At 41.7% G+C, this 26,953-nt stretch overlaps 1 protein-coding gene across 3 annotated transcripts in view; it reads right to left on the bottom strand.

Annotated features, from left to right (window-relative positions):
• Positions 1 to 242: 242 nt before the first annotated feature.
• Positions 243 to 26,953, bottom strand: part of LOC114789349 (thymocyte selection-associated high mobility group box) — a 39,146-nt gene continuing 12,435 nt past the window's right edge. For 2 of the 3 annotated variants that reach the window (XM_028978689.1, XM_028978688.1), the window contains exons 2-10: positions 18,817 to 18,882; positions 17,208 to 17,315; positions 12,395 to 12,643; positions 6,898 to 7,137; positions 6,586 to 6,816; positions 5,889 to 5,969; positions 5,462 to 5,791; positions 1,884 to 2,023; positions 244 to 1,618 (exon numbers count right to left, since the gene is read on the bottom strand). In XM_028978689.1, the coding sequence (XP_028834522.1) occupies positions 1,585 to 1,618; positions 1,884 to 2,023; positions 5,462 to 5,791; positions 5,889 to 5,969; positions 6,586 to 6,816; positions 6,898 to 7,137; positions 12,395 to 12,643; positions 17,208 to 17,315; positions 18,817 to 18,867 (1,464 nt within the window). In that variant the 5' untranslated portion in view covers positions 18,868 to 18,882 and the 3' untranslated portion in view covers positions 244 to 1,584. Of the gene's footprint in view, positions 1,619 to 1,883; positions 2,024 to 5,461; positions 5,792 to 5,888; positions 5,970 to 6,585; positions 6,817 to 6,897; positions 7,138 to 12,394; positions 12,644 to 17,207; positions 17,316 to 18,816; positions 18,883 to 26,953 lie in introns of all 3 variants that reach the window. The other variant, XM_028978690.1, reaches the window with a different exon arrangement.

The following is a 26,953-nucleotide window of genomic DNA, read 5'->3' as shown; positions in this document are numbered from 1 at the left end:
GAGAGGTCAAAGTTGACATTCAGAAAGGATGATTTCTGATGTGAGGCTCTATGTGAGTGCCTGAAATATACAGTATTTATACCACAGTACTTTTTAAAAAAACTGTACTTTTTAAAAAACTGGGTGTCATCATGCTTTAATATGATTTAAAAAAAAAAAAGACAGCACACTGTAATGGGTTACTGCATAAAATGCAGGTTTGCTTTTATTTCTCAAACACAATAAAAACTAAATAATAATTATTCACACTGTTGCCTGGATCATTTCTGCCCAAAAAATGAAGAAAAAAAAATCCCTGGAACACTAACATAATTACTTAAAACACCTACAGTTATTGTTTCATAAATAGGCGCAAACAAGTACCATAGAAAGGGTTGATATAGACACAGTGTCGAGGAGCAGTAGATGAATCTGCCATATGTCAGGGTTACACAGCAACTCCCCAATCTGCCACACTTCTAATTAACACCATATAAGCATTTGACAAGTTCATACACATTTTTGGGATGACATTTAATAATCAGAAGTGATACAAAAAGAAGTATTTTGCGTAGTACAAAATAAACTTTTTCTTTTTTTTTAAATCGTTTACAACCTTGAGATATTCCATGCTACCTTTGGGTTGACTTCATCAGCCCAACTATTACAGTTGCTTTTCTGTTTTAGCACGTTCATCGGGGGAGGGTCTTAGACCACGAGAATATGAACATCTTCTGTCCCTTTTTAAAACCATCTCGGTGAACTGGCTCCTTCCGATTCAAAACCACATTGTAACTAGAGAGGGAAAAAAATGTTTTTTAAATTCTTATACTCTATGAGTAATAGTAACACATATTGTATTTACAACGTGGAACGGGGGCTACAAGCCCCTCACAAAAGTTCATTCATCCTGTGAACAGCCATTTCCGACGTTCAGGCAGTTCACAAGCTGAGATCTTCACAGAGAGAGACAGAGAGAGAAAGAGAGCATATTAAAAAGGAGGAAGAAAAGCAATATCCAGGGCAGGGAAACGGAGCAAAGTAAAATAAAAATCCGCTCCCTTATATGGTGTCTTGAATTGTGATTTATTATTGAGAAGCTTGCTGTTTTGGTTCAGTTTGCTGTCTACCAGTAGAAACCTCTGGTCACGGCTACACAGCTTAAGTGCTCAGAAACGGATGCCTTGACCTAGCCCTCCCACGTGGCAAAATTTCCTTCCTTATGAAACAAATCTTTTACAAACGGGTTTGCTGTCTAACAAAGTAAAAATAATAGTGATTCTTAGCATCGTACAGTATGCTATTATTATTTTTTACACCTTTTTAAAACACGGTCTTCATATTTTCTTGATATTAGTCATTTGTTATAAAACGTCATAATATTACAAGCTGAGCAAAAACAAAGGGAATAGAGATTTATTCTTATGTTCTCTGCAACAGAGAGAGAGAGAGAGAGAGTGTGAGAGAGAGAGAAACAGGTACTCTATCTACAGTACGCTTTCCTGTGTTGAATTAAGGCCAGAATGTTGAAGCCGGGGGGGGAATGGGACAGTTCCTTCAGACTGAGTCCTGCGATCGCGGACGACTGCAGCTTGAAGGTGGCGATCAGGTGAGGTACAACGCTTTGTCTCTCTGCAAGCTGAAAAAATAGAGAAGAAGGACTGAAAATCATGTTTAATCACATAAATGAATCAACTGCTGTCATTTATCAGGGTTCATCAAATACAAACGCCTTTACTCGTTTCATTTGAACGGCCATTATTGGAGTAATCGTTGTAAAGTGGTCAAGGGAATCGGAACTCCCGAGCTGTCGTTAATTCTCCACTTGGTTCTTAATTTATACTGCAGACTGAACACAAGCACACAACATGCGCCCGACCTGGAAATACCAGGCTTCTACTGACCCACTGCAGTAGTCAGGGTTCCAGTCCAGGCCCTGAGCTGGAACGTTCCTGCAGCGGTAGTCCATGGATGGGGACAGGCCAGGGCCGGCGGAGGAAGTGCCGCTGATCATGCTCTGAAACTCTGTCTGAATGGAGAATCCCTGTTGTGTGAAAAGTGCAAATACGTGTTATATAGTTTGTTATATGAACTTTTCTTCTTACAAACTGAATGATTTTGAATAACTGAATTCAACAAGACATTTACAGCCAATCTGATTGCAGCACTACTTTATAATGTCCTGAGAATGTTAATCATATAATTATAATAATACATTTTATTTATAACGCACTTTATATTTTCAGCTAAAAAACTAAAAGTACTAAATCATAAAAGCAAGAGAAACTGGCATAAAAGTATTTGAAACAAAACCATTTAAGTGGCATATATTCAATGAAGGAGACATTTAGACAATAGTGTGTGTGTGTTGGGGGGTGGGTGAAGAAATGCATCCACCATCAGTAAAATTTTCCACCAGTTGATGGAGCAGCGTTGTCAGGGAACGATGCGTCTTCTAGACATTCAAATTATTCTGCTCATTTGCATAACTTTGATCAACCAGTTGTCATTATGGTGAGTCACAGTTTCCAGAAGTGCAGGTTGCTCTAAATATTACAGACAGCGAACGTATGCGAGCATGATCAGGAATTTTAAAGGAATGACTTTCCATAAACATGTGAAATCAGCAGGACTGATCGGGAATTCAGGAATTTTCCTGGCAGCGAGGAAACAGCAAGGACAACCTGCACAAGCAGCAACATCTGCGATAAATATTTTGAGTCCTGGTTTATAGCTTCTTTTGTAATAATGCAAGCGGCATGAAATGAATTCTGCCATAATGGGACACCTGAAGCATGGCCCAGGAAGAGCTGGAGGAGGGGTTCCAGCCAGAATGATGGAGGTCTGAGAGCTGCGCAGGCAGCTAAACCTCTTTGTTCTCACAGATACTCAACAGTCTGCTGCTACAGTACTCTTTTTTACAGAAGTAAAACAAGTACAAGAGTTTTCAGGATCCACGTGCATGCATACGACTGTTTGCAGCTATTTTTATATTCTGGCACTTTGTTCCTCCCCCCCAAAACCATGCTTTTATTTGTTTGTTTATTTATTTATTTATTTATGTTTCAGACTAATCAAATTGTGTATTACCGATAATGGTGGTTTCATAAGTGCACATATGCCATAGCTAAATACATGGAGCTGTCACTATATAACTAAACACATCTGTCTATGTTCCATTGCCACACGCTTGGTATCCCACATTAAAATGAGTCTAAACTGCAAATCCTTCATTCAACTAATGAGGAATTCCTGTGTGTTTGTGTGCATATGCTGATGTGTGTGTGCCTGCTCATGTACTTGGGGGAGGGGCCTGAAGCAGATATTTTAATTTGAAGACCCCCCCCCCCCCCCCCCCCCCTCTCTATCTGTCCCTTAGCCCTTCAGAAAGACTGCATGTGAAAGGGAAGTTAATCTCGCTGGTACACAAGAGAATCTGCCTGAAAGAGCAAGACAGCAGGTGGCTTCGTTTTTTTCCCCCTCCAGAGATTCTACCTATTCATGAATTGTTCCTCAAATTCTTCTCCTTCATTCGATCACAAAGGCTCCATCTGCCCCTTTGTAACCCTGGCTCCCCCAACCCTATCACACCCCTCCCTCTATGGCACAGCTAAAAAGTTGAACTGCCGTGTTTTGTTTGCTCTCCACAAATATGCAAAAATGAACGAGGATTATTACTCCCCAGTGGATTTAAAACTCCCCCATAAAGAAGGGATATGTGGAGCGGGTTTAAGAACTCTCACTCTCTCAAATGGAGGGAGAAAAGCCAAGTTTAAGTATTCTTACTCCTCTCTAAAAGATTGACACAGGCATACAAGGAGCCCTGTGGTAATCTAAAATTGGACTTCAGACAAATTCATATTATAATCTGCATGGAAATTAGTCCTCTCTCTCTCTCCTCTCTCTCTCTCTCTTCCTCTCTCTCTCACACACATACACAGTGATGATCATCCACAGCAACAGTTCATTTGCCTGCTGAGGGGCGATAAAAAAGAAGCACATGAAATTCAAGTAGTTGCTCTTTTAAATATGTTTCCCAGAATTCCCAGCGTGCAGAGGAAGAGAAACTTACAACAAAGGGGCCTTTCATATTCAAATGGGGATGGTTAACTTTTTTTAAAATAATTTCATAGTAACTATTTCTTTTGGAAAATATCTGTTTCGCTGCTGGTGATTAATAGAACCGACACATCACAACAACACGCACAAAGAATGGATCTGAGAGACAAAATGAACGGAACAAAGACAAAAAATACGCAAACATATTGTGGCAAAACTGACCCCATTTATACTGCAACACAATATACTAACACACTCCAATAAACTGCGAGACAAGGAGCAGAAAACAGACTCTATTCACACTGAAACACATAATGAAACCCATTTTAAGACATTTTATGTCTTGATTATGAAGATTTTATACACAGTAAAAGTCCATTCATTCATTGTGTTTAGAATAATTTGTGATCCAGTAAAGGTTCCTCAAGTAAATTTTAACATGTTTTGAGAAAAGAATGAACCACTTTGCTCACTGTAATGCGTGGGGCTTGTAGTTGTAGTTATCTGTTGTAGGTGTGTAATTGTTTCTGTCAGAAACGCGACCTTTAACGATTTATTTCATAATCAAGAGTTTAAAATGGGATGAGCCCAATGATTGACAGCTCTCACGCATGCTACTTCCTCATTCTGTTATGTCAATGCATCACACATGCGGTCATCATTAAAGATCATGTTGCTTCCTTGTTTTATCTATTTAGTTATGCAAATTCCTTTGGCTTTTGACATTCCGACTCCTCTGTGGCCGGTCGAAGATGGTGTATTTACACCTGATATCGTGTCAGGCAACTTGCAGGACTGACGCGTTTTTTACGGGAGAGAAGCTGGCTTTGTCTTTGCGTTTTGTGTGTGTTGTTAAACCGGTTCCTACTGCGATATGTCCTTATCCCTTGAAGTCAAATTAGGGATGCTTTCCCCCCCTCCTGGCTATACACTTTACCAGGGAACTAATTTCATTTCCCTTCCACCCAGGCTGAAAAACAGTTTTCATCAGATAGCTCTGGCTTTTCTGGCTTCCCCACTGATGTATTCATCAATCTCAATGTGTTTTTCCCCTGCAACCTTAAATCACATCCAAATCCTAATGCATCTGTTTATTACAGAGAGAAAATTGAAAATCTGTTTCTTTTTTCCCAGCACGGACATAAAACAAACTGGCAAATATTAATGGTTTCTCTCCTGACCTCATTCGCCAGTGCAAGAGATAGGATGAAGGGCCCGGAAATGATGAAAAATGAAATGGCTGCAGTACTTGCCACATAAGCTTCATCCCCCACTCGACATTCATATGCACATGTGTGTGTGTGCGCGCGTGTGTGTGTGTGCGCACATGTTTGTGAAAGAACCATATGGTAATTGAAGAGGAAGAAATGGAATTTTAAGCTGTGTGTTTGTATGGGCGCCTGTGTTTTGGCATCGTGTTTACCTGCGCCAGCGGGTGGCCGCTGATCTGCTGTGGCTGCTGCAGGCTGAGGTGCTGCTGTAACGGGGGGCTGATCTGGAGTGGAGGGGGTGACGCAGCCACCATCCCCACTCCCCCTGGCATCGGTGGACTGGGCCGCGGGGCCACCCCTCGTGACAGCCCCCCCTGCATGCCGGGAGGCAGATGTGGAGCAAGGCCTGGCTGCTGGTGGTGGTATGGGTGACCCATGTAGAGGCCTGAGTGGGACTGGGCAGGCCGGGGGAACACTGGCGGCTTGGGTCCCACCATGTGAGAGGCCTGGGACATCTTCATGTCCACGGGATCGTTATAGCTCTGTCGTGGCGGGCAGAAAGAAGAAAGAATGTCATCCTGACTGGGACAAATACACACCGCCCTTGACAAAGGTCACTGTGCAAACAGCGTCACTTACCTGAGAAACCAGACTTGCTCTATAGGCTGCCAGCTGCTTCAGATACTCTTTCTTAGCAGTCTCCGTTTTCTTCTTATACACCTTCCAAATAAGCAATTAGAGTCAAAAATGAAAAAAGTCATTCATCAGACAAACAGCAGAGGGATGGACAAAGATGAATCCAGACAATGGTGCACCTAACAACCGTTAGCCTCACCCTGCAAGTAGGATTTAGACACGACCAGTCTAAAGTTCGCACACACATGTTCTATGGCGACTGTGGAGGCTATTTTGAAGAAACGAATACAGGAAACATGTTTTTTTCTTTCCTCGCCTGTCACATCATCATAACCACCTCCATGAGACGATCGGTGACATGAGAAAAGCAGCCAACATAGAAACTGTGTCAGGACTGTTGGAAAAGCTATCCTCATTCTGTAACTTACGCTGGCTTATGGAGTAAAGCCAAGAGTGTCAAATACTATCATCACAGCAAAAGTTCACTGCTTTGAAGAGCCTAAGAAATATGTAACAATAACCTCCTGTGTGTTATTTCATGGTTTTGTGCCTTCGGTTCTCTTCTAGGATCCTGATAAATAGTGGGTAGATTTATGGGCCTTTCCCATCCTCTAAAATTGGATGGTCGTATAGTTAAGGTGTTGCATGGGTGCCTTTGTAGGAATTTGATGATTATTTGTGAATATATATGTGTTCATACCTGTTTTTGCTCCTCTCCCAGACCATCCCACATAGAGGCCACAATCTTTGACACCTCTCCGAAAGTGGCATTGGGGTTCTGCCCTTTGATGGCGGCTTGTGTGTCCCTGAAAAAGAGGGCGTAGGCTGACACCGGCTTCTGTGGCTCATTGGGGTCTTTCTTCTTCTTCTTCTTGGGGGTCTTGGGCTTCTTGGCCATATCTGAGGCAGGTCTCTTCTCTGATCCATTCATCTGGAGAAGGGGAAAATGTGTTTTTTTTACAATTGTAATTTGAACGGAAAGGTACACTGAACCACGTGCGAATCTACGGACCTTAAGAGAATCTTCTCCATCGTCCTCATGCACAGAACTAGATGGGGACGGGGTGGCCGACTTGCTCTCTGGTGGCGATGGGGAGCCGTGTGTGCCACCAAGCCCCAGCTGGCTGTTTACTTGTGATGGGTTGATGGTGGCGTGCTGACCTTGGGGGACCATCCCAGACTGGCCCCGGGGTCTTAAGGCCTCCATTGGGAGGTGACTGTATCGTGAATCAGAATTGACCATTTGCTGCATCTGTATGAGAGAACACAGTAAAACTCGTTATTTTAGGCTCTGTCACGGTGGACATTATTTACAGATTTAAACAAGATAGGAGTGTTTACTACGGTATCTTGGAGAGGAGGAAGACCCCAGTAATTACTTCTGGTGCAGGGATGGCGCAGCTTCGCAAACAGGGGGGTTTATTACATAAAACAGGTACACGCGTCATAGCAAGACTCACAGATTTAAGACCCGACGGGGAAGCGATACAAGAGGCGACATTTAAACACTCACAACAGCTGCACACTATCGGGTTAACAATGAACAAAACGAAGCTCAGAATCGCGGATACGGAGCGCCCCCTCGGAGCGTCCATGACAACTATATTTAACTGGGGGTCCCTTCCTCATTTCAACCTGCCTCCATCGAGACGTCACACGAGAAAAGCTGAAGACATCGGATAATTATTTCACTACAGCATCTGCTTAACATACATGAATAAGAATTTCAAAGTAAAATTCAAAAACATATCATCTGTGAAAAGTTGTGCCACATTCCGTTTCCTCGCTGCTCCTCCTTTTTTTTTGTTGCTTGCAATAACAGTTCTTCACGATGTCACGATTAGAGGACATCACGGCCATGATCTCTGTCCTCTCTGGACCACGTCCTCTACCAAACTCACAGACTTATTATCTCTGCTGTTACTGAATCAAACAAATACTCCCCATGCTCTACTATTTACAAAAATATCCCCATAAAGTATTTAGTAAAGAAATGTGTTGAATTTGCAGCATTTTCATAGTGCGCTATAGTTGAGATCGCAGATCGCATGTATTATGTTTGTCAGCACTAGCGCACGTCTGTTGGATGTAACAGACAGAAGTGGTGTCCCCGTCCTCCCTCACAAAGCCTTGTCACCTGAGTCCACTTGGACCAAAAGGTGCCATGAAACATTCCCCACACCCCTTATTGTGCTTAGTACAAAGCGCCCATCTACACCAATCAGCCGCAACATTAAAACCACATTCCGAATATTGTGTAGGTAACGCTCGTGCCACCAAAACACAAGACCTCTGGAGGTGTCGTGTAGTATCTGGTATCAAGATATCAGCAGTAGATCTTTTAAGTGCTGTATGTTGTAAGGAGGAGCCTCTATGGATCAGACTTTCTATGCAGAACACAAATCGTATTGAGATGCGGTGAGTTTGGAGGCAAAGTCATGCTACCAATACTGATAGGAATGACACTAATTCAGAGCCCAAGGTTCACAGTGCTGTAATGAACCAGACAGGCTAGATGTATCTTGCCATTTATCTCATATCTATGTGCCTGAAACAAGTCCAGTTAAACAGCTCATTGATAGCAATGACTGTAGGCAGAAAGGCTTGACATTCTAAAACGTCTAAAACGAGGACCGTTATAAAGCAGGATTTTTTTCATCGGATTTGTATTTGTCGGCTAACCTTTTATTACGGTCTTATTAAAGAGAAGTGGAGCGTGCGCCGGGGATGCTGACGACTGCTGCACCACAAAACACAGGCAGTTTACTAGTGTCCGTTCCCTGCTTGAGTCTTTTGTGGTTGCATTATTTTCACCAGAGCACAGCTCATGGCTGAGAGGGAAAAAATGCTCTAAACCCACGTATGTCTCAGTAAAGGTCAGCTCTTGCCTTTTACCATGAAACGGAACCAAACAAAGGGGTGAGAAATAGGGCCCACTCTTTCTTAGTAACTGAAATATTAAAAACGACAGTGAAAATAATTGAAAAACTTACAGGTATGTGTTTAACGTGCAGGAACATGAAAAAATAAAAATCTGCCATTTAAAAAAAAAAGTCTTGTTTGTATACAACAATTTTGCAAAGGTCTGTTTCTGAGAGGTCAAGCTAGTATTCATCATGGCTTCTCCCCATTAATCTCTAGTAATGGCAGGACAAAAGGCACCACTTGGATGAATAGAGGTCACATGACAAGGTCACGGACAAAAGGTTCCTAGAGGTTGCCTGTTCTACCCTTCAGTTAAGTAGGAAATAAATGGACTCTGCCATTCTACTCGTTTTTGTGCATCACTTATTCATCTGATTCCAATTTACTATGTAATACACAAACACCTGTAGTAATGGTTATAAAATGGAATTATCTGTACATTTGGGATGGGTTACAGAGTAGAAAATGGGGGAAATGCAGAATGTTAAAATGAGAAAGTACATAATGAGTACTTTACAATAGCAGTCACTTCAGTACTACTTTGGAGCCCTTATGTTTCCATTAAAAAAGATGGGACTAGAGCAGAACCAGTGAGTTGCCAGTGTAATAAAACTGCATCACACTAATAAGGGCCCTTTACTATCATTAAAAATGACAAACTGAGCTAAAGTGTATGTTCTTTTGTAGCACATCTATCAATCTATCTATCTATTATATATATATATATACACACACACACACACACACACACACACACACACACACACGCACGCACGCACGCACACACACACACACACACACACACACACGCACGCACACACACACACACGCACACACTACCATTCAAAAGTTTAGACGCATCTAGTCTGTGGTGATTATTGAGACTAAGATGGAGGCCATTTTAAAGTATCCAATGCAAGAATCATTGGATTTTTTGTATTTTTGTAGCAGGAGGATGCAAAGTATGTTTGATGAATCTGTTTTTTTCAGAGGCGCCTTTTTTAACCTTCATGACTTCACTATTGTCATCCTCATGACATTTATCTTTTTGGTCTGCTTTAGGGTTTTAGGGTTTAGACATCTGTGCTTTTCCCGTGGTCATGTGTTGTGCTTCCTGTGATACAAACAGAAATTTACTGCAGCTCTTATCTATTGGATTTTTTTTTAAATAAGAAGAGATGTCTGTCAATTACCATTTTGTTAGTTAAGGCGCTGATGTATGCGGTTTCACAGATCTTTGAACTGATAATTGACAAGCTGTCGGGCCTTTTTCATTTACTTCCCTTTCTTGCTCTGTAACTGTCAATTCAGTTTAGGTCTGCACATTTTACTCAGATCGTGTTGAGATTACATCTGTGATTTCTGGAGCGTTTCCAATAAAATGACAAGAATTAAAGTGTTAGAATGCACTGCGTGGCAATCACTCTGAACACACTTTCCCTTGATTCTTTCCATCTTGAGAACTACAAGATTCAAGCAAACATTTCACTTTCTTTAAAATGCTGCACATGTTTTAAAAGACAATAACAAAAGACAGCCTGATGCTTTTTTTTATGTAACACCTCTTTAAGTGAGGTGCATTTAACTCAACCATTTCTGCTGGCACAACAATGACCACCAGACTTATAAAATGAATACAAAATGCAAGAGACATGTAAATGCACTCTGTTCCACCAAAGAAGGCAGCTCCAACAGGCTAATACCGAGAGAAAATTAATTCCATCAGCCAGCTCTTTCATTCTCCACTGCAGCTACAAGCTCTCTGTCCCGTTGCCTGGCAACCATAATTCATAGCCGCTCTAAATGGATGTTCTCCAAGCACTGAGAACATTAAGGTGAAAAGAACAAATGCCTTTGTGAATCTTGAAATCTTTCAGTGTGTATGTCCTTCTGCATCTTTAAAAAGAGCAAGATCTGTTCATTTAATGTTTAATGAAAGAAGAAAAAAGTTATCTGACATAAACCATGGAAGCACAAAGGCCAGGTAGACCAGGTAGTAAACATATATATATATGTAAAAAAAATCTACATTGAAAGGAGAAATTCATTTAACGTCAGGACAAATTCTTTTCACCGATAAGATTGGATTTGTTTGTGGTTCTGCATTTATATTATATTATATTTATATCTGTGGCTAAAATGAGGCAAAGGCCATTAACAAAATGTAATACTCAGGAAATTCAAGTGTACACAGATCATGTGATGAAGTCAATAACATGCAAAATTCTGAGGTGTCTGGAAAACAATAGCAGAGCGATGGGGATCAGAGCTCTTTCACACTGACTCATTGGGGAGAGGTGTAAAGTTCGGGCAGATATGTCTAACCGCAGTTAGTCAGAGCCCGGTTTCGAACTCAGGCAATGTGTCATGTAATCAAATTGTGAGGTTTCCTTAAGACAACCAAAATTCTGCCTCTGGGTTTCGTTTCTACACTGCCTAATAATCAAGGCCATTTCTTAGGTAACGAAAAACAGAACATGTCCGAGGATGGCCATGTGACCCAGCCAATAGATTCCCAGCTATTTCTGTTTTCCGCAACCTCTCGAATTTTCCATCAAAATGACTAACCCCAGCCAAGGCCATGCTTTCCGAAATGGTCATAGTTCATAAAATCTCTAATGTGAGTTGTCAAGAGATTTTCATAAAAATGTATTCTGCATTCACAATTTAATCCACGCTTTAGAGCACTGACAGACAGATATTTACTTATTTATGAATTTCAGCACATTACACTCACGCACTTTCCCTAACCACACAGTCCTACTCAGTCACTGCTTCCAAATTGTTGACAATTTGAACAAATGTAAGCCATATTTGAATTGTAATTGTAATGCTAGTAGAGATGCTAGTAAAAAATTATGAAGGATGGAAGCTGTGGACTCCACAGGGTTAAGAACTTGAATGTCTACAGATTCATTGTTATCTGAAAACCTGCCCTGGTCTACATAAGATCCAAGACCAGACATGTTCTAATGAGTAATCATGATACTGAAGTTATTCGGCCATTTATCTGTTGACTTGAGGTTTTAGAGTAGTTTAGGGACTGACGCAAAGGACGACTCTATCTGGCTAAAACGGGGTTGCCAAACGCAGGCGCCCACCTCCACAAGCTGCATCACAGAGCTGGCCACAGAGTTGCATAACATTCACAGTATGGAGGGGTCCTGGATTCTAATTAGCAGATGTGGGACAGAAACGTTGATGGCTGGTGTTTTGACATTGTCAGCGTCTCCCATTTATTCATCTGCTACTCTTTTGCTGCAATGAATGGTGGTCACTTGTGAATGAATGCCTTGCATGGAGGTGATCCTGTAGCAAAATCTGCAGTCGTCTAGTTTGGATTAGAAGGTCGGGGAGTCCCAGGCAAAGGTTTTGTGTGAGGTGTCACAGTGTTAATGCCTACATAATACCATAAAAACCCTCTGCCAAATAAAAATACCAGAAAAACCTGCTTTGAGTACAAGGGTGCAAACCAGGTTTACTCGTCAATTACTATTAATTACGCAGATAAGTTCAGCATTTACCCTGGAACACAAACGTGGGGCGCATGTGCAGGTGGCAGCTAGTCAGCGATCTGGACTCACCACAGACAGCGAGTTGGTGAGGAGACTCCCATCTTGGCTGAGCATGCTGGGCACAGTGATGCTGGGCAGGTCCATGCCCTGCAGGTGAAAGGGGTGCAGTCCACTCTGAGAGCCTGGGGGAGGGCACAGGGGGTGGTACACTCCGGACTCGGGCTCGGCCAGGTGAGGCAACATGTGTTCAGGGAGGGTTGGGGGTGTGATGGGAGGGATGTTGAAGTCTTCGTCACCAAGACTGGGCACTGGGTAGGACTGGTGTTCACAAAAGAAAAGACAGAGCAGGTTATGGCAAAATCATAATACTGAAAATGATTCCAATAAAAATATCTGAGATGTTTCGAGATGTTTGTCCTGTGGTTATGGTGCAGAATGAATGACAGTACAACCACAGTTTCCAACAAAAAACAGTAATACCCGAAATTCTCCACACACACATCACAACCGAATACACTGTTTTCCATTTCCAACGCATTCCACCAGTCATTAAAATATCAAAATAGAACATTTTCTTAAATTCTACGTATTTCACATTTGTCAACTCATTGTCACAATAAAAAATGTGTTACAGATATAGTGTTTTATTTTATTGTTAAAATGGTGCTGAAATATATTCTCATAAATTAACCAAAAAGAGTTCTTTAAAAAAAACAATGTGTATGTAAATCTATGTATATGTATGTAAATATGTATGTATATATAATGTGTGTGTGTGTATGTGTGTGTGAGCATGCTCTTCTTTGACCATGGATAAAGTCAGAGTTGAGAATGATGAATAATATATGAACCCAATAAGAAGATGGAAAAAAGAAAACATGCAATTCATTCATTTTTTTACACTATTAAATATCATAAAAGGAGCTACAAGAAAAAAGTCAACATGCTTATCTACTGAGAGTTTTATATGAATATAAATGTTTCAATTTTGAAGGGATATTTAAGGGGATGGCACTGAATTAGTCAGAGCTTTGAAGGTCTCAGAATCAATCACATTTCACATATAACAAAGCGTTTGAATATTTTAAGTAATATATATTTTTTTATTTTTATACAAAAAAAAACAAGACCTGTCAGGGAGCCAAATGCAGGCAATTAGGTATGAAAACCGCTTCCAAATGCAAACAGAAAATAAGTCCAACTGTTACTTTTTAAGGACTGCAATAATTTGTTTAATGAGCTTCCTACTTCTTTTTCTGAAAGCCAATAGATGGGGCTGATTTGCATATCTGATTGTGCTTCCCTCACAGATGTCTGCATTTGTTTGTTGGAGATATGTTGGCATGAGGCGTACAGTAAGGTCCTTGGAGAAGGCGTACTCGTTCTCTGCCAAAAAAGAAAGACACACTGGGAGCTATTTGCGGAAGGTTAAATTAAGCTGATATGGCTGCTGGTATTTCAAAGGCTGCATTTCGTTTTGTTGTAAATTACTGTAAATTACACAACTGAATGTTTTTTAGCAGTATTGCAGAAGACTCAACGTAAGGATATGTCCTAATAAACAGAAAGTACAGAAAAGACGGCGATGCCACAAAAAGAGAGACACTTTAAAAGTCGCATACCTGACTTCAGCATTTAGAACAAGATCTGGCGAAAAAGCTCTAAAGCCATAGCTACAATGAACTTTCAAGAAAAGTCATCGTTAAGGCAATTCCCCTGTAAATTCCCTTCCCCCGACCCTTATTTTGAAAAGCTTTCCGCTTATTTGACCGGGAATAACTGTAATCTCCACGCTCCCTGCTGAATTTGAGATACTGCTGCTGGTAGCGCCACGCTTTTTTTCGTTTAGCCCGCGTTTCCACCCTGTTATCTGGACAAAACTGCATATGGCATCTTTTGACCACAAGATCTCGCTGGGTATGGTAACACCTATGCCTGACAATCGCATACGGTGTCCAAAATGCCCTAGATGTTCAATAATGTCGGCTTAATAACGGGCCGAACTTCCAAATTCCCCCGTTTTACAGCTGCAGTTAACGTTTCGCTCTTCATTTGATCATTTTAAGAAGTGATGGCTTCAGGCGGTTCTCTGGGTATCAGCACATGATAATAATGCTACTCTGAGAAGATGCGGAGCAGAATACAGACTTTTCTGACATCCGATGTTGTTACAACTCTGTATTGGCGGCCAAAAATTGGCAGTCAAACGGCTTGATTAATATAAGGCAGAACGGCGCCGCAGCTCCTCCTTCCTTTTTAATAACGACCTCCGCTGATTCCAAACGGGAGAATCCGAGACACACTGTGCGAGTCTCAGTCATTTGGCCATGTCTGATGTGATGTCCGGAATGGACAACAAATCATGCAGAAGGATGATTGCCTGTCACACGGCACAAGGGTAGCAGTGGTGCCGAGAGATGAATGGCTAATGAGACAGAGGCGTGTTTAAATCTATTGTCAATTACCGCTGACAGCCATGATGGCGCCACAACCCTCATCTGCAGCAGGCGAAGACGGGGGAAACGGCCCTTTATTTAAACGACGAGACTCTGAACGTGCCAACAAAGATGCAAAGATTAAAAAAGATTTTTTAGGACAGGTAACACGTCTTTCCTATTACAAAATTAGAAGGACTTACCCTGTCCTCACCCACACATTATTACACTGTATATATACTCTGTGTGAGTGTGTGTCTAATATATGAGAATAATTCTGTATATGTGACTGGTTGGTTCTCTCGAACTGTTTTAAAAATTTCAAATAATGAAGACGCCATGTTAAAGGCAGGATTTATTACGCTGTTTTCTCAGGCGGAATTTCACTTTCACTATATAGACCACATCTTGTGTTCAACGAGACCAATTCGGGTTGTAATGAATACCTTGGGGATCAGGAAGGTAAAATTCTTTCCCTGGACCCGGGCTCGTGGTTGCTAAAGCAACCTTATGGATAAATGGGAGGTCTGTAGACATGTCAGCTTGGACTTCAGCCATTTCAGTAAGCTGGGAAATCCACCTCAGCCGTGTGTTACGTTGTTTTCGGTGTGAGTGCATGTTTTAGCACAATGCTGCAGTCCTCCCCTGCGCCGTGGTGAAATAAAGCTGATGGTTCAATCCAGTCACTCTCTACAGTAAACCACATCCTGCCAGATAACATCATGTTAAAACACTACAGGCCCCGTCTTCTTTCATTTTCTCTCATTTACTGCATTTCACATTCAAATATTAAATAAATTGCACATTTGCATTGAGTTGATCAAACACCAGGTTTTTAATGAAGCACTGTAATGAGTATTGTCAGCAGCTGACCCTGATGCTAAGTAAAGTGAAAAATGTGAAAACAATAAAAAAAAGATTTATGCGGTATGGGAAGAACTTCCCAGCACATCCCCTGTATCAGGCCCTGCTAGCACTTCTCACTGCAGTGTGAAAACAAATGTGGTTTCACCAGTTCAGTCTGCATTCTGCGCGCCACCATTTTGTCTCCACAAACACACTTTTTATGAAATGGAAATCCTTTTTTTTTTGCACTTCTTTCAATGGAGCACATCATCCAATTCAATCGGCACTCACTTTATCACTCTTTTTTTGAATATTTATCAATGGCATTTTATATAACTATATAATTACTGGTATCCCTGGTATAAAGATAACAGAAGCAAAATGATCACGAGTAAAACAAATCTCTCCTCAACCCAATGGCAGGTTCAGACACACATCCAATTAATCATTATTAACCTGCATAATACTGGATAATAAAGCAGAGCTGTCTATGGTACTGGTTTCTATAATATTAAATGTTGGATTTATATTTACAGGTTATATAAAAACAAACAAAAAAGAAAATATATTTTACTCAACTTTAGCAGACAATTAACTTACTGAGCAATACTCAAATGTGCAGAGTAAAAATAAAGCTTCTGCTAATCTGCATATCCACCACTTGTTATTTTACATTCTTGTTAAATGTCAGGACCCCGCAGGACTAATATTGCCAGTATCATGATAACCATTGATAGTAATGATGATTTTCCAAACCATCTCTTCCCTCTGCTATCTGTCTGTTTAGTATAGATCTATAGCAAAGTAAGATGCAACCCAATGTGCAACTAGAAAGACCCGTATTCTATTGTATTCTATTGTATTGGCGTATGCAATCAGATAATCTGCATATTTTATTAGATAATATAATATATAATATATATATATATATTTAGAAACAATATTTTTGTGAACACTAAACAAAAAATATGTAGACTTGAAGATTTTGACATGTAATTTAACAGCAACCTGAAGTTTATGCCTTTGTTGCCTGATAATGTGTCTCATTTAAAGCATTCATCAGATGCCCTTATCCAAAGCACCTTACAGTCAGTAGTTACAGGGACAGTCCTCCTTGAGACATTCAGGGTTAAGTGTCTTGCTCAGGGACAGTAAGTGGGGTTTGAACCTGTGGCTTTGTGGTCTTTAAGTTGAGTATGTTGCCCCCTAGGCTACTACCACTATAAAACAGGCAATAGAATTGAGAGTCTGTTACCAGTATGCTACATTTTTATGCTACATTTAGTATTTCTAATGTTTTCTTGCATTACAAATGTGGGTAGCCCCACCCTTCTTGCTTATTGTGTATATCAAGAGCAAGGAAGAAACAGTAACCATTGTAAAAAAATTAATAATGTAATAATATGTGCATAACACATATTATTACAAACAGAACGGACTTTTGTAGCTGCCTAATGACTCTGGCACTGTACCATGAAGAGAAAACATTTCCACAGACAGTGGCTGGCTGAGGGTTATTCAGGCATTTTCAGGCGTCTCAGCTTCCGTAACAACTTGTTAAGGTTTTTGTTTTGCTGTGCACTACAGGGAAAGTTGTTTACCCAGGGCAAACGATGGCCGTCGGCGTGAGAAGATGTCTCTCTTTTCCACGGGTTGCCAGTCTGCTTGGTGCTCTGTTGAGTCTGGCTGGGACTGTTGGGTATGCGGAACTGCAGAATAAGAAAAGGAACAGGCCACATCCTCAGTAAATCAATAGTAGCTGACACAACAGTTTACGTCTTGATCAAAATATCTTATGTTGTACATGTGTTTATAATGCACAGGTTTCGGAGGGGGGGACAGAGAATAATATAAAATCAAATCACTTCACAGAAACGGGACTGAAATGGGAATGGAACTTTCTAATATTGCTGATTTACTCCAGTTTTAGATCGTTGTCATCTTTCATTGTGTCTCTCTTGAGTTGTAGATCCCAGACATGTTCCCTGCGATCGCCTGTCCAGGCCCTGAGTCAGCAAAGTAGCCCCTCCTCATCATCTTCCCTCCGCCATTGTTCATAGTGCTGCTGCTGGCATGCAGTGTGTGTGATTTTGAATTTTGTCTCATTATTTCCCATTTTGCCAACAGTGATAGAAGGTGCTTTTTGAGTCCCAATGATGTATTTCAAGAAGACAGTTTTATAACAGGGTTCCCAAATCATACTCATGTTTATAATGCTTATGTGTGGTAAACCACACAAACACTAAGTGATTTTAGGAGTGAACATGTTAATGATAGGGTGGTAGTAGCCTAGTGGGTAACACACTCGCCTATGAACCAGAAGACCCGGGTTCGAATCCCACTTACTGCCATTGTGTCCCTGAGCAAGACACTTAACCCTAAGTTGCTCCAGGGAGACTGTCCCTGTAACTACTGATTGTAAGTCGCTCTGGATAAGGCCATCGGATAAATGCTGTAAATGTAATGATATACTAAACCGTACATGCATATGTATATTACAAAACCACAGAAAAACAGGATGAAGCACTGCACAATAAGAGCAGGGTTGCCAGATTCATGACTGTTAATGACAGAAGGGCACACAAAAATCACTGAAACTGAGAATAATTATCAATACATTTAATTGTGGTGACTTACTGTGGTTTTCTTAAATGAGAAATTTGTTCCTCAACACCTAACATATTGAAAAATCAGCTTCAGCACCAGTGGAGAGCACAAGAGTTTAAAGGCTCATCCAATATTCGCTTTCGAAAGTCCAACATTAAAGCAGAATTGTGCTGGATAAACACGATTCAGTATTGAATTTCAAGCCTTGGTTCATCTTCAACAGGTTGCTTATTAACGTGATTGTCTGTACATGCACATGCCACTTGTTCTAAACGTATCCCAGCAGTCACAGCAGTAAGCTTAGAGTCAGCGCATTGTGCAAACTGCTTTTTGCGAGTGGAACTGCTTTTGTTTGTTTTTTTGCAGCCCATTTTGTCTGTTTTTTTTTTTAATGAAAGACTAAATGGAAGAAATTAAAGCTGCTGACAACGTGCATTAAAGCGTCATTTCATTAAGCCAACACAAAGCTTAACCGCTTTGTTTACACGTTATAATAGCCTCTGATTATGGTGGCGACTGATAGCAGCACTAATTTGCAATGCGCCGGCTTAAATTTGTTTAATTACGACTTGAAACAAAAGGAGTGAGCAGTAATTAACCCACCTGGTTGGCTGGCACAAAGTCCTGGCTCGGTTCTGGCATGCTCATGAACATGTTTTCACTGTCAAACTGCGGAAAGAAGACAACAACAGTCAAAAGGCGCTCGTTTTACATAGGGAAATGGCGGCGAGGGAGGCGGCCCTTTCTGACACATTTTCAGTGGCGTGACTTGCTGATCATGATGAAGAAGTGGCTCACATGTGTTCACTGGTCGGCCATCTTTTTCAGCGGGAAAGCCTGCAAGCAGTCAGTTGATACCTCTGGGTGAACTGTTCTTACGAGGTTTCTGAATCTGGCTTTTCCGCTATACCAATTGGGACCATATCTTTGGTGATCTGCTTTTGTTAATGGAACACATGGAACAAGCAAGTATATTCTCTTTATATCGCCCACACCCACACGAATATAGCTGCTTTTTTGATAATAATAAATCATTCTTCAGCAGTACCTGTTCCGTCCATGCTGGCCTTCACCATCACAATCTGCTGCGTAATGGTGTGATGTCTTTACGCCATGAAATTTAAAGTTAAAAAGTGAAGTGATTGTCACATGTGATACACAGCAGCACAGCACACGGTGCACACAGTGAAATGTGTCCTCTGCATTTAACCCATCACCCTGAGTGAGCAGTGGGCAGCCATGACAGGCGCCCGGGGAGCAGTGTGTGGGGACGGTGGCACCTTAACCGCTAGGCCACCACTGCCCCCTAATTATTAGTACATCATGTTTTATTAGTACATCATTATTAGTACATTATTAGTACATCATGATATACATATATTTTTACTGGTATTATCATGAACAATACGGCCCACCTCTACGTCATAATACGTTTATTTTTTTTATTTTACTAGGATCACCAGGAGTGATGTTACTGTGTGTTGTTCCCTTCACAGTTCTGATGAACACGTAATTAAAAAAAACACGCCGGGCCATGTCAGCACAATGGGAGGATAAATGTTTAATTGCTCATTAACCCACGTTACGGCGGGACAGGCTTCCTAATTATAGCGCAAACCTCATTGGCTCAAGGGAGTCTTACAATTCAGCAGCTACCTGCACAGCTGAGTCAACAAGCGCGCCGTGTGACACGCCGCGTGACACACCTGGGACGATCCGAGCAGCTCTGGTCAAACAGCCCTCCCACCGAAACAAACAAGTCTGACAGTGACGGGGCCAAACCCCGACTGCACGTGTCACACTGTCATGCCACCTTGTCAAAATAGTGCCACACAACGATTCACCCCCCCCCCCAACAAACCCCCACTTGCACCTTGGGGGAATCCCCAGTGTGACTCAAGTATTCAGTAAAACCCCATGTGGGCAAACACTGCATGTGTGAAGGAGAATAATAGACCAGAAGAAAGCAGGAGAAAAGATCAATGCCCTGTCTGACCCACAGCTTTTTTTAATGTATGTGCAGAATATATAAATATATGATCAGCCACCATTCAGCATGGCCGGATGGAAATGAGGAGTGTGGTTTTCAGGTGCTTCTCCATACATCACGGACCTGGCGATTTCCCCAAAAGGTTCATCTGTAACCTTCTACCGGTAGACCCCAAGTAAACATACGCAGGCGCAGGTAACTGGATGGTGGAGATTTGGAGGGCGAGTTATAATGAAGTTGAAGAAACTGTAGCGCACCTTGTGCATTCCCTGCCCTCAGCACTCTCAGCACGTATTTGCATATGAGAGGCCAGTGGAAACTGCGAGGACGTTCTAGCTGCAGATGTTGCACACATTGGGTCTGACTCTGCATGTCCTCACTGTGCAGTGGCAGGTGTAAAAATATGACTGCCGACGGTGGCAAAACCGTTTAGGTTAATAGGAACTTGCACGATCATACAAATTAATCGATATGTTCAAACTTAGCCCTCAAGGTAATCCACAAAATTGAATGTTGATGCATGCATCGGGAGCGGATTATACTATGTCACTTGTAATAAATGAATAGATTAATAAACAGTGTCTGTTGGGTTCTACGGTTTCAAGGCGCTTTCACCGATCCAACAAAAATGTTATCATGAAGATATCAGACATCGTGTTATCGTTTTAAAAAACCGGCCAAACCTCAGGTGAATGGAAGCCTCTGTCGTGTATTCAGCACCTGCCCTGGCCATGCAAACCAAGTATCAAATGACAAAAACAACAAAATACAAACTAGCCCTAATGGCTGCTGGACAAAATCAATCGGACTCGCCGCGCCGCGGCAGCTGCCGGCCTCGGGGCGGCCTTATGTAAAGGAATTGATCTGAACTGACATGACCACGCTGGTTAACAAGCTCTACGGTGTCAGTAACACGTACACGTACACGTTTCTTTGAGGCGTTCGAGGTGATCTGGTTAAGTTATGCCGAGCATTAACAATATCTTCAATGCGTCATATTTCACTTGTAGCGTCAGGTTATGTCAAAGGTGGACAAGCCCGGTGGGTGGGCACCATGAACTGCACAGCAGTCAGCTGCTTGCATGTTTCGGCCAGAATAGATTTCACATCTTCCTCCTGGAGAGCAGAGCTGAGAACCGCAAAACCCCAACCGGCCGGTGAAAAGCTTTGTGGGCAATTCAGCGCCGCCACAAGTGACCTTTCCCTCTCGCTACCTCTCGCGGTTATATAAGGGGGCGCGGGTGGGGATGGGTGGGCACGGAGGGTATGGCGGGTGCGTGGCACGGGGCCAAGGCCTGGCAGTGCAGCTTTCCATCAGGATCTGTTTATGACGCCACCGTCAAAGGCTCATCTGTCAAGATGGTGCACACTGCTTTCGGCACGTCCGTGGGGATTCTTTCTTTCCCTCTCTCTCTTATTCCTGGACTTAAAAGCATGAAAAAGTTGGCATGCCACTGAGTGCAACATTCACTTGCGCTCACGGAGTAAAACAGGCTGGCACCACGGCAAACAAATCTAACGGCACATCACGGCAATTCCACAGGCTAGAGGGTTCAATTTTTTTTTTATGTCGTTCTGTCTTTTTATTTTTTTCCGACACATAACAGCCTTTTGTTCGTGTGCTGCATACATTGCGCATTCAAGTAAAGGTCTGGAACACACCAGAGCTAAAAAAATAATAATAATAATAATAATAATGCCGTACATTATTCCAGAGCCAATCATACATCTACCCCTAAGCACATTTCATTTTGACCCCATGTAGCAGAGCTAGGACCGTCCAATCTGTTGCTAAAATGTTGTTATCACTATAATTCCATCATCATCCGAGCGGAAATCACAATGCCAGCGATTTTGCTGAAATAAGAGCTTTCTGCAGAAACGAAGATGATGTGAATGCATGAGTCCGAGGTATTATGTTGCACGCCATTAATTTCGCAGCACAGCGTAAAGCGCGAGGAATACTGTTTTCATGGTAATCCTCCCCGATATGCAGAGCCCTTCGATGTCTACCGTGGCTCCTCTGATGCGCTGAGGAGTGTGGCGTCAGTGAAAGGATCCATGATGTCTGAGCCCCGGCCCGGGAGCCAATGAGGGCGAGGCACAAAAAAATTCTCCATTTGCATGAATAAACCGTGATCTTTGGAAAAGCAATCAAATGATGTTTGGAGACGTAGTTTGCTAACTAGGCGAGATTTGTTTGTGGCACCGTCGAAAATGAATATAAAAATGATAGCTTCCCAGTTCCCACATGTAAATCTAAAACCCAACCTGGCGTATTGGAAATGTGGAAACCAATAGTTTCTTAAGCTTTCACCGAGATCACTATCATTTTATGCAAATGTAATTGAATAATCTGTGGTCTATATCTGGCCATGGTCATAAAATCCAATGATTTAATTAATTCATACTGCACATGTGTTATATAAATAGCCACCATGGGAGGGTGGGGATGGGTGCTAGTCATGGTGGGTCCAGGACCCCAGCATTCGTGAAATTAAGGACATTTGACTTTGGAAAAAAAGCCCAATCAACATCGCCAGCATCGAGGAAGTACGGTGAATTGGGTAGCCGAACATAAGCCAGTAACTAGCTGGCAATCAAGCAATGTGGCCTACATCATCCGCACCATGACTGCGTTTCATCAGGAAATGTCTGACATTTCAGCACGGACACAAGATACTTTCCCTTTCCCCCCCATTTAAAGAAAAAATGATGTGAGGCATATTAGAAGAGAGGAGGCGATTGAATAGATTTTTTTGCTGAACTGTAGGAGCCATTATTTTGATGTTTATGGCTCCTGACAGATCATGTAGATTCCTTTTTTATTGCGTGCTGTATATTGACCCCTTTGTCAAATTGGTTTTATGCATTTGCTTTTCTAGCACAGGATGAAATGTCTAGAAGTGACATATCTCCTGCTCAGCGATACATACTGTAATCAAATAGAGCCAATCCTATTTCGGGTTTTGCACCTGGCTCCCTCTTTACCGCCCCACTGGATTCCTCATTTCACGTGACACAGCAAGGGAGCGCTTCATTTTCTTTTCTCTACACCATACCATTTTACATTAGTGCAACCTTCACTTTTTCATCTAGCACTCTTGTATACACACACACACACACACACACACATATATATATATATATATGTTTAATTTGCCCTTGCTATAATTTTTGTTCCCCCCACATATTTCCTTTTGGTCATTGTGAATGAGAGGTTTTCCAGGGAACTGGAACCAATTTCATTCCTCATCAGTTTTCTTATGGAAGGTCAGAATATGGGAAGCTCAGAGAGGGAGGGGTGTGTGTGTGTGTGTTTCAGTCCCCACCCTGTGGTTTTAAAGGCACTTATTACTCAGCACCATGCTCATTTTCTTTGGCTTTTATGTTTTGACTCATATTCGCTGAAAAATATGCACCCCAAAAATACACCGGCGCACAGGCTGGACAAAATGTGCAAAAACATGTTTTGAAATAAATATTATCCAAAAGCCAATAGGAATTTTGTACACAAAATGGGACAGTTGAGTGCAAAACAATCTGAATTAGCTAAAGCTCGCGGCCAGATCAAGGCGTAAGGTTGGCATACGGCAAGTGAATAACTGGTATCTTACGTATATCCGGCATTTTTGAGCATGAGGCTGCAGTGTTGTCCAGATCTAATACATTCCCATTCATACATTCTTTGAATGCATCATTTTTGTGTAAATAGGCAACAGAAACATTAAAAAAGGGACGCTTGTGTTACCGCACAGTGTACCACCCCCTGCCCTGCTAGCATAAATAACCTGACAAATGACCTCCACAAGGCCCATTTTTCAGACACACCGTGCATCAAGTGCCTTGCTGATGTAAATGGGGTGTGTTTTCCACTTTCATCCGACTGTAAAAAAAAAACCTACGTATAACTGAGTCCACGAGTCCATATCCATGCGATCAGTCGGTGACAAATGACCATGAGGCTGGGACGACCTCTCGGTGAACCTCGCGAGTCAACATAGATGGTCCTTCGGTGGATAACAGCCTATTTCCATGTTTTCCTTTTAAGATGCAAATGTTTTGGTGGAAAAGGGCCAGAGCAGATCTATGCGGCTTCGTGCAGGATCAGCATGGGCCTGCACGCAGTCCCTCAGAGTGGGCTCATTACGAAACTCACACTAAGAATGTAAGCGTTAAAAAAAAAAAAAAAAAAAAGCGACGGCCCTGTGACAAAGGGAACAGATGTGATCAACCTACAAGGAAAAGTGTTTGTTTGGTTTCATTTCAGCTGAAATCTAAAGGTCAAACGCTCGAAGTCAAAGCAATAGGCCTCCGTAGGGTACACACTCATGCGGTTCCCATGGAGAAAAATTACAGCTTATCTCTTCCCCCCACCATAACTGCATTAGATTTTCATTAGACGAGAGCGAGAGAGGGAGAAAAAAAAAAGAAGAAGAAAGCTCAAACATGACTCAATGGAGAGCTCCGTCGATAGCAAGCTACTTTTCAGAGAGGAACATGCAGGGGTATGTTGTCAAACCAAATTACACACATTCTTTCCATGGATAAACCCTAGCCTGAATAATAAGCAGCCACAAAAGTGGGTCAGGGTCGCCGTGGAGTGGGGGGGTGAGCGAGAGAGAGAGAGAGAGAGAGAGAGAAATAAGGAGAAGCAGGAGTGTGTTTCCCTGTTTTTACTCCCCAGTTTTCCCTATCAAGAGTGGCAGTCGTCTCCGACTTTGGATCATTCCAGTCACGAGTAACCTTTGTCTGTCCTCAATATGGCCACAAACCAGTTTTCTTCCACCCTTTCCCTCTGTCCCGCTTTCTTCCTTGCCAATTTCAAAACTCCATGCTGCCGAGTTTCAAATAAAAAAAAAAATCAAGCACATTAGCTTCTGGAGTCACCATCAGGTTAATATCGCGAAAGATAATGTATCAAGTAATACATTATATGATGTGTAATATTCCAAAATGAGGTTAACAGCACCTACTATTATAGTGCATATTTTTCGTACACGTTTGTGGTCTGCGTAGAAAAAAATGGGGTGCAGGCGGTGAATAGTTCAGGTTTAATGATTTATGGGGGATACAGAAGAGGTGAGCTGACCTGAATATTGCTCTCAGATCACACTGTTCATTCGCTTGCTAGTGTGTGTCAAAAAGAGCAAATGATATATTTGTAATGATAAGAGTCCGTGAATTGGCCGTTAGCTTTAACAAAGATAAAACGTGAAAAATTGCGACGTTGTCCTCTATTATAGGGTTCACTCTGTCAGCTTCAGTGCCAAGAAAACTCTTTACTGCCTACTGCTCAACACACAACAGCGATGGCAAAGTTACAGAGAGAGCAGCTACTGTCTGGTTAAATATCCTCTCACAGAGAGACAAAATTATAGCGAATCATAATTTACTGCTTCAGGAATGCCAATGGAAGTAAATTAAGGCATGCTTCACAAGACAGACCAATAGATGGTGACACGGCCACTTAGCTGCTTTATTTCATGATTGCTTGAGAAGAAAGAAGCCTTGATCGAGCTGCTTGCACACACACACAAAATGCTGGCTTTGCAAGGCTGAATTTCTAATGAACTAAATCACTAATGATCATAGTTCAACACTGCACTTTTTTTCATGCAGGTGTTTCGAGGTCTACAGTCGTGTGTGACGATACTCTTATTTGTTTGATTCCGGATGTTTGCAGCTGAAAGGTAGGTCAGATTATTTTTATCTCAACAAGTGCATGAAGCGTTCTACATTTAAGTGGTGGCTGGCGACCACACCATGCGCAGTAATGTGCATTTGTTGAACAAAGGAGCGCAACTCACTTCACCCTGAGGGGGGAAATGCCCAAAATGCAGCACTAATGATTATGAGGCTGTTTTTTAATGGTGAATAATGTAAAATGACAAAACAAGATTGCCTATTAGAACAATATTCACGTGTATTATTCCATTATATTATGAAAATGAGCAGTTGTATAACAGTTCATGCCCTGTTTTTTTAATAATATATAAAGCAAGTGTAATCATGAAATTGGTAATGGTACTTGTGTAAAATGTTCATAAATACAACAATGTACAATCACAGTATTGCTATTCGTAATATAGCCCTGAGCTATCAAGATAATTTCCCTATAATGTAGAATTAATTGTATTGGGCATGGCATTGCTGGTAAATAGAATTGGTTTGCATGATTAAAATTGCATGTACGTGAATTAATTAATAGTTTCCATCCAATGCACAGAGGTCACACTTTTCCACACCTGCTGTAACCGAAAGGAAAGTACCATCTTGAATTTGATCGCTAGCATTTGTAAAAAAAAATTCAATTCCTCCACCTCTTAGGAAGACAACCCCGAAGATTTACTCCAACCCTGAGGTGAGCACGAGTTTATGTTCCACAGTTATTTAAAAACCTACACCCGGCAACACGGGCGCACCAATGTTTCATTACCTTTCCTGCATCTCTAATGTCCACCCAAACACGCACAAAACCTTAATTTTTTTCAATTCAATTAAAATCGAAGAACTCCTTCGGAGGCGGTGATTTACCTGCTGGCGGAGTGAAACCCCAGGCAGTTGGCGGAAAGTTTCAACGTAAGCGCTTATGAGATAAAACCATAATGTGAGTGGCAGATGTGAATCACGCCATTTGTCTGCCTGGGTTCCTGAGCCAACTGGGTCCGTTTGAAAAACGCATCCAATTAATTCACTGTGCAAAGGCCCGTAATTAAATCGAAATGAATTTCGGGACAATTCAAGATG

Source organism: Denticeps clupeoides, chromosome 4 (assembly GCF_900700375.1).
Source record: "Denticeps clupeoides chromosome 4, fDenClu1.1, whole genome shotgun sequence".
NCBI classification, from domain to species: domain Eukaryota; kingdom Metazoa; phylum Chordata; class Actinopteri; order Clupeiformes; family Denticipitidae; genus Denticeps; species Denticeps clupeoides.
The sequence above is the reverse complement of the archived record's forward strand: the minus strand, read 5'-3'. Positions and strand labels throughout refer to the sequence as shown.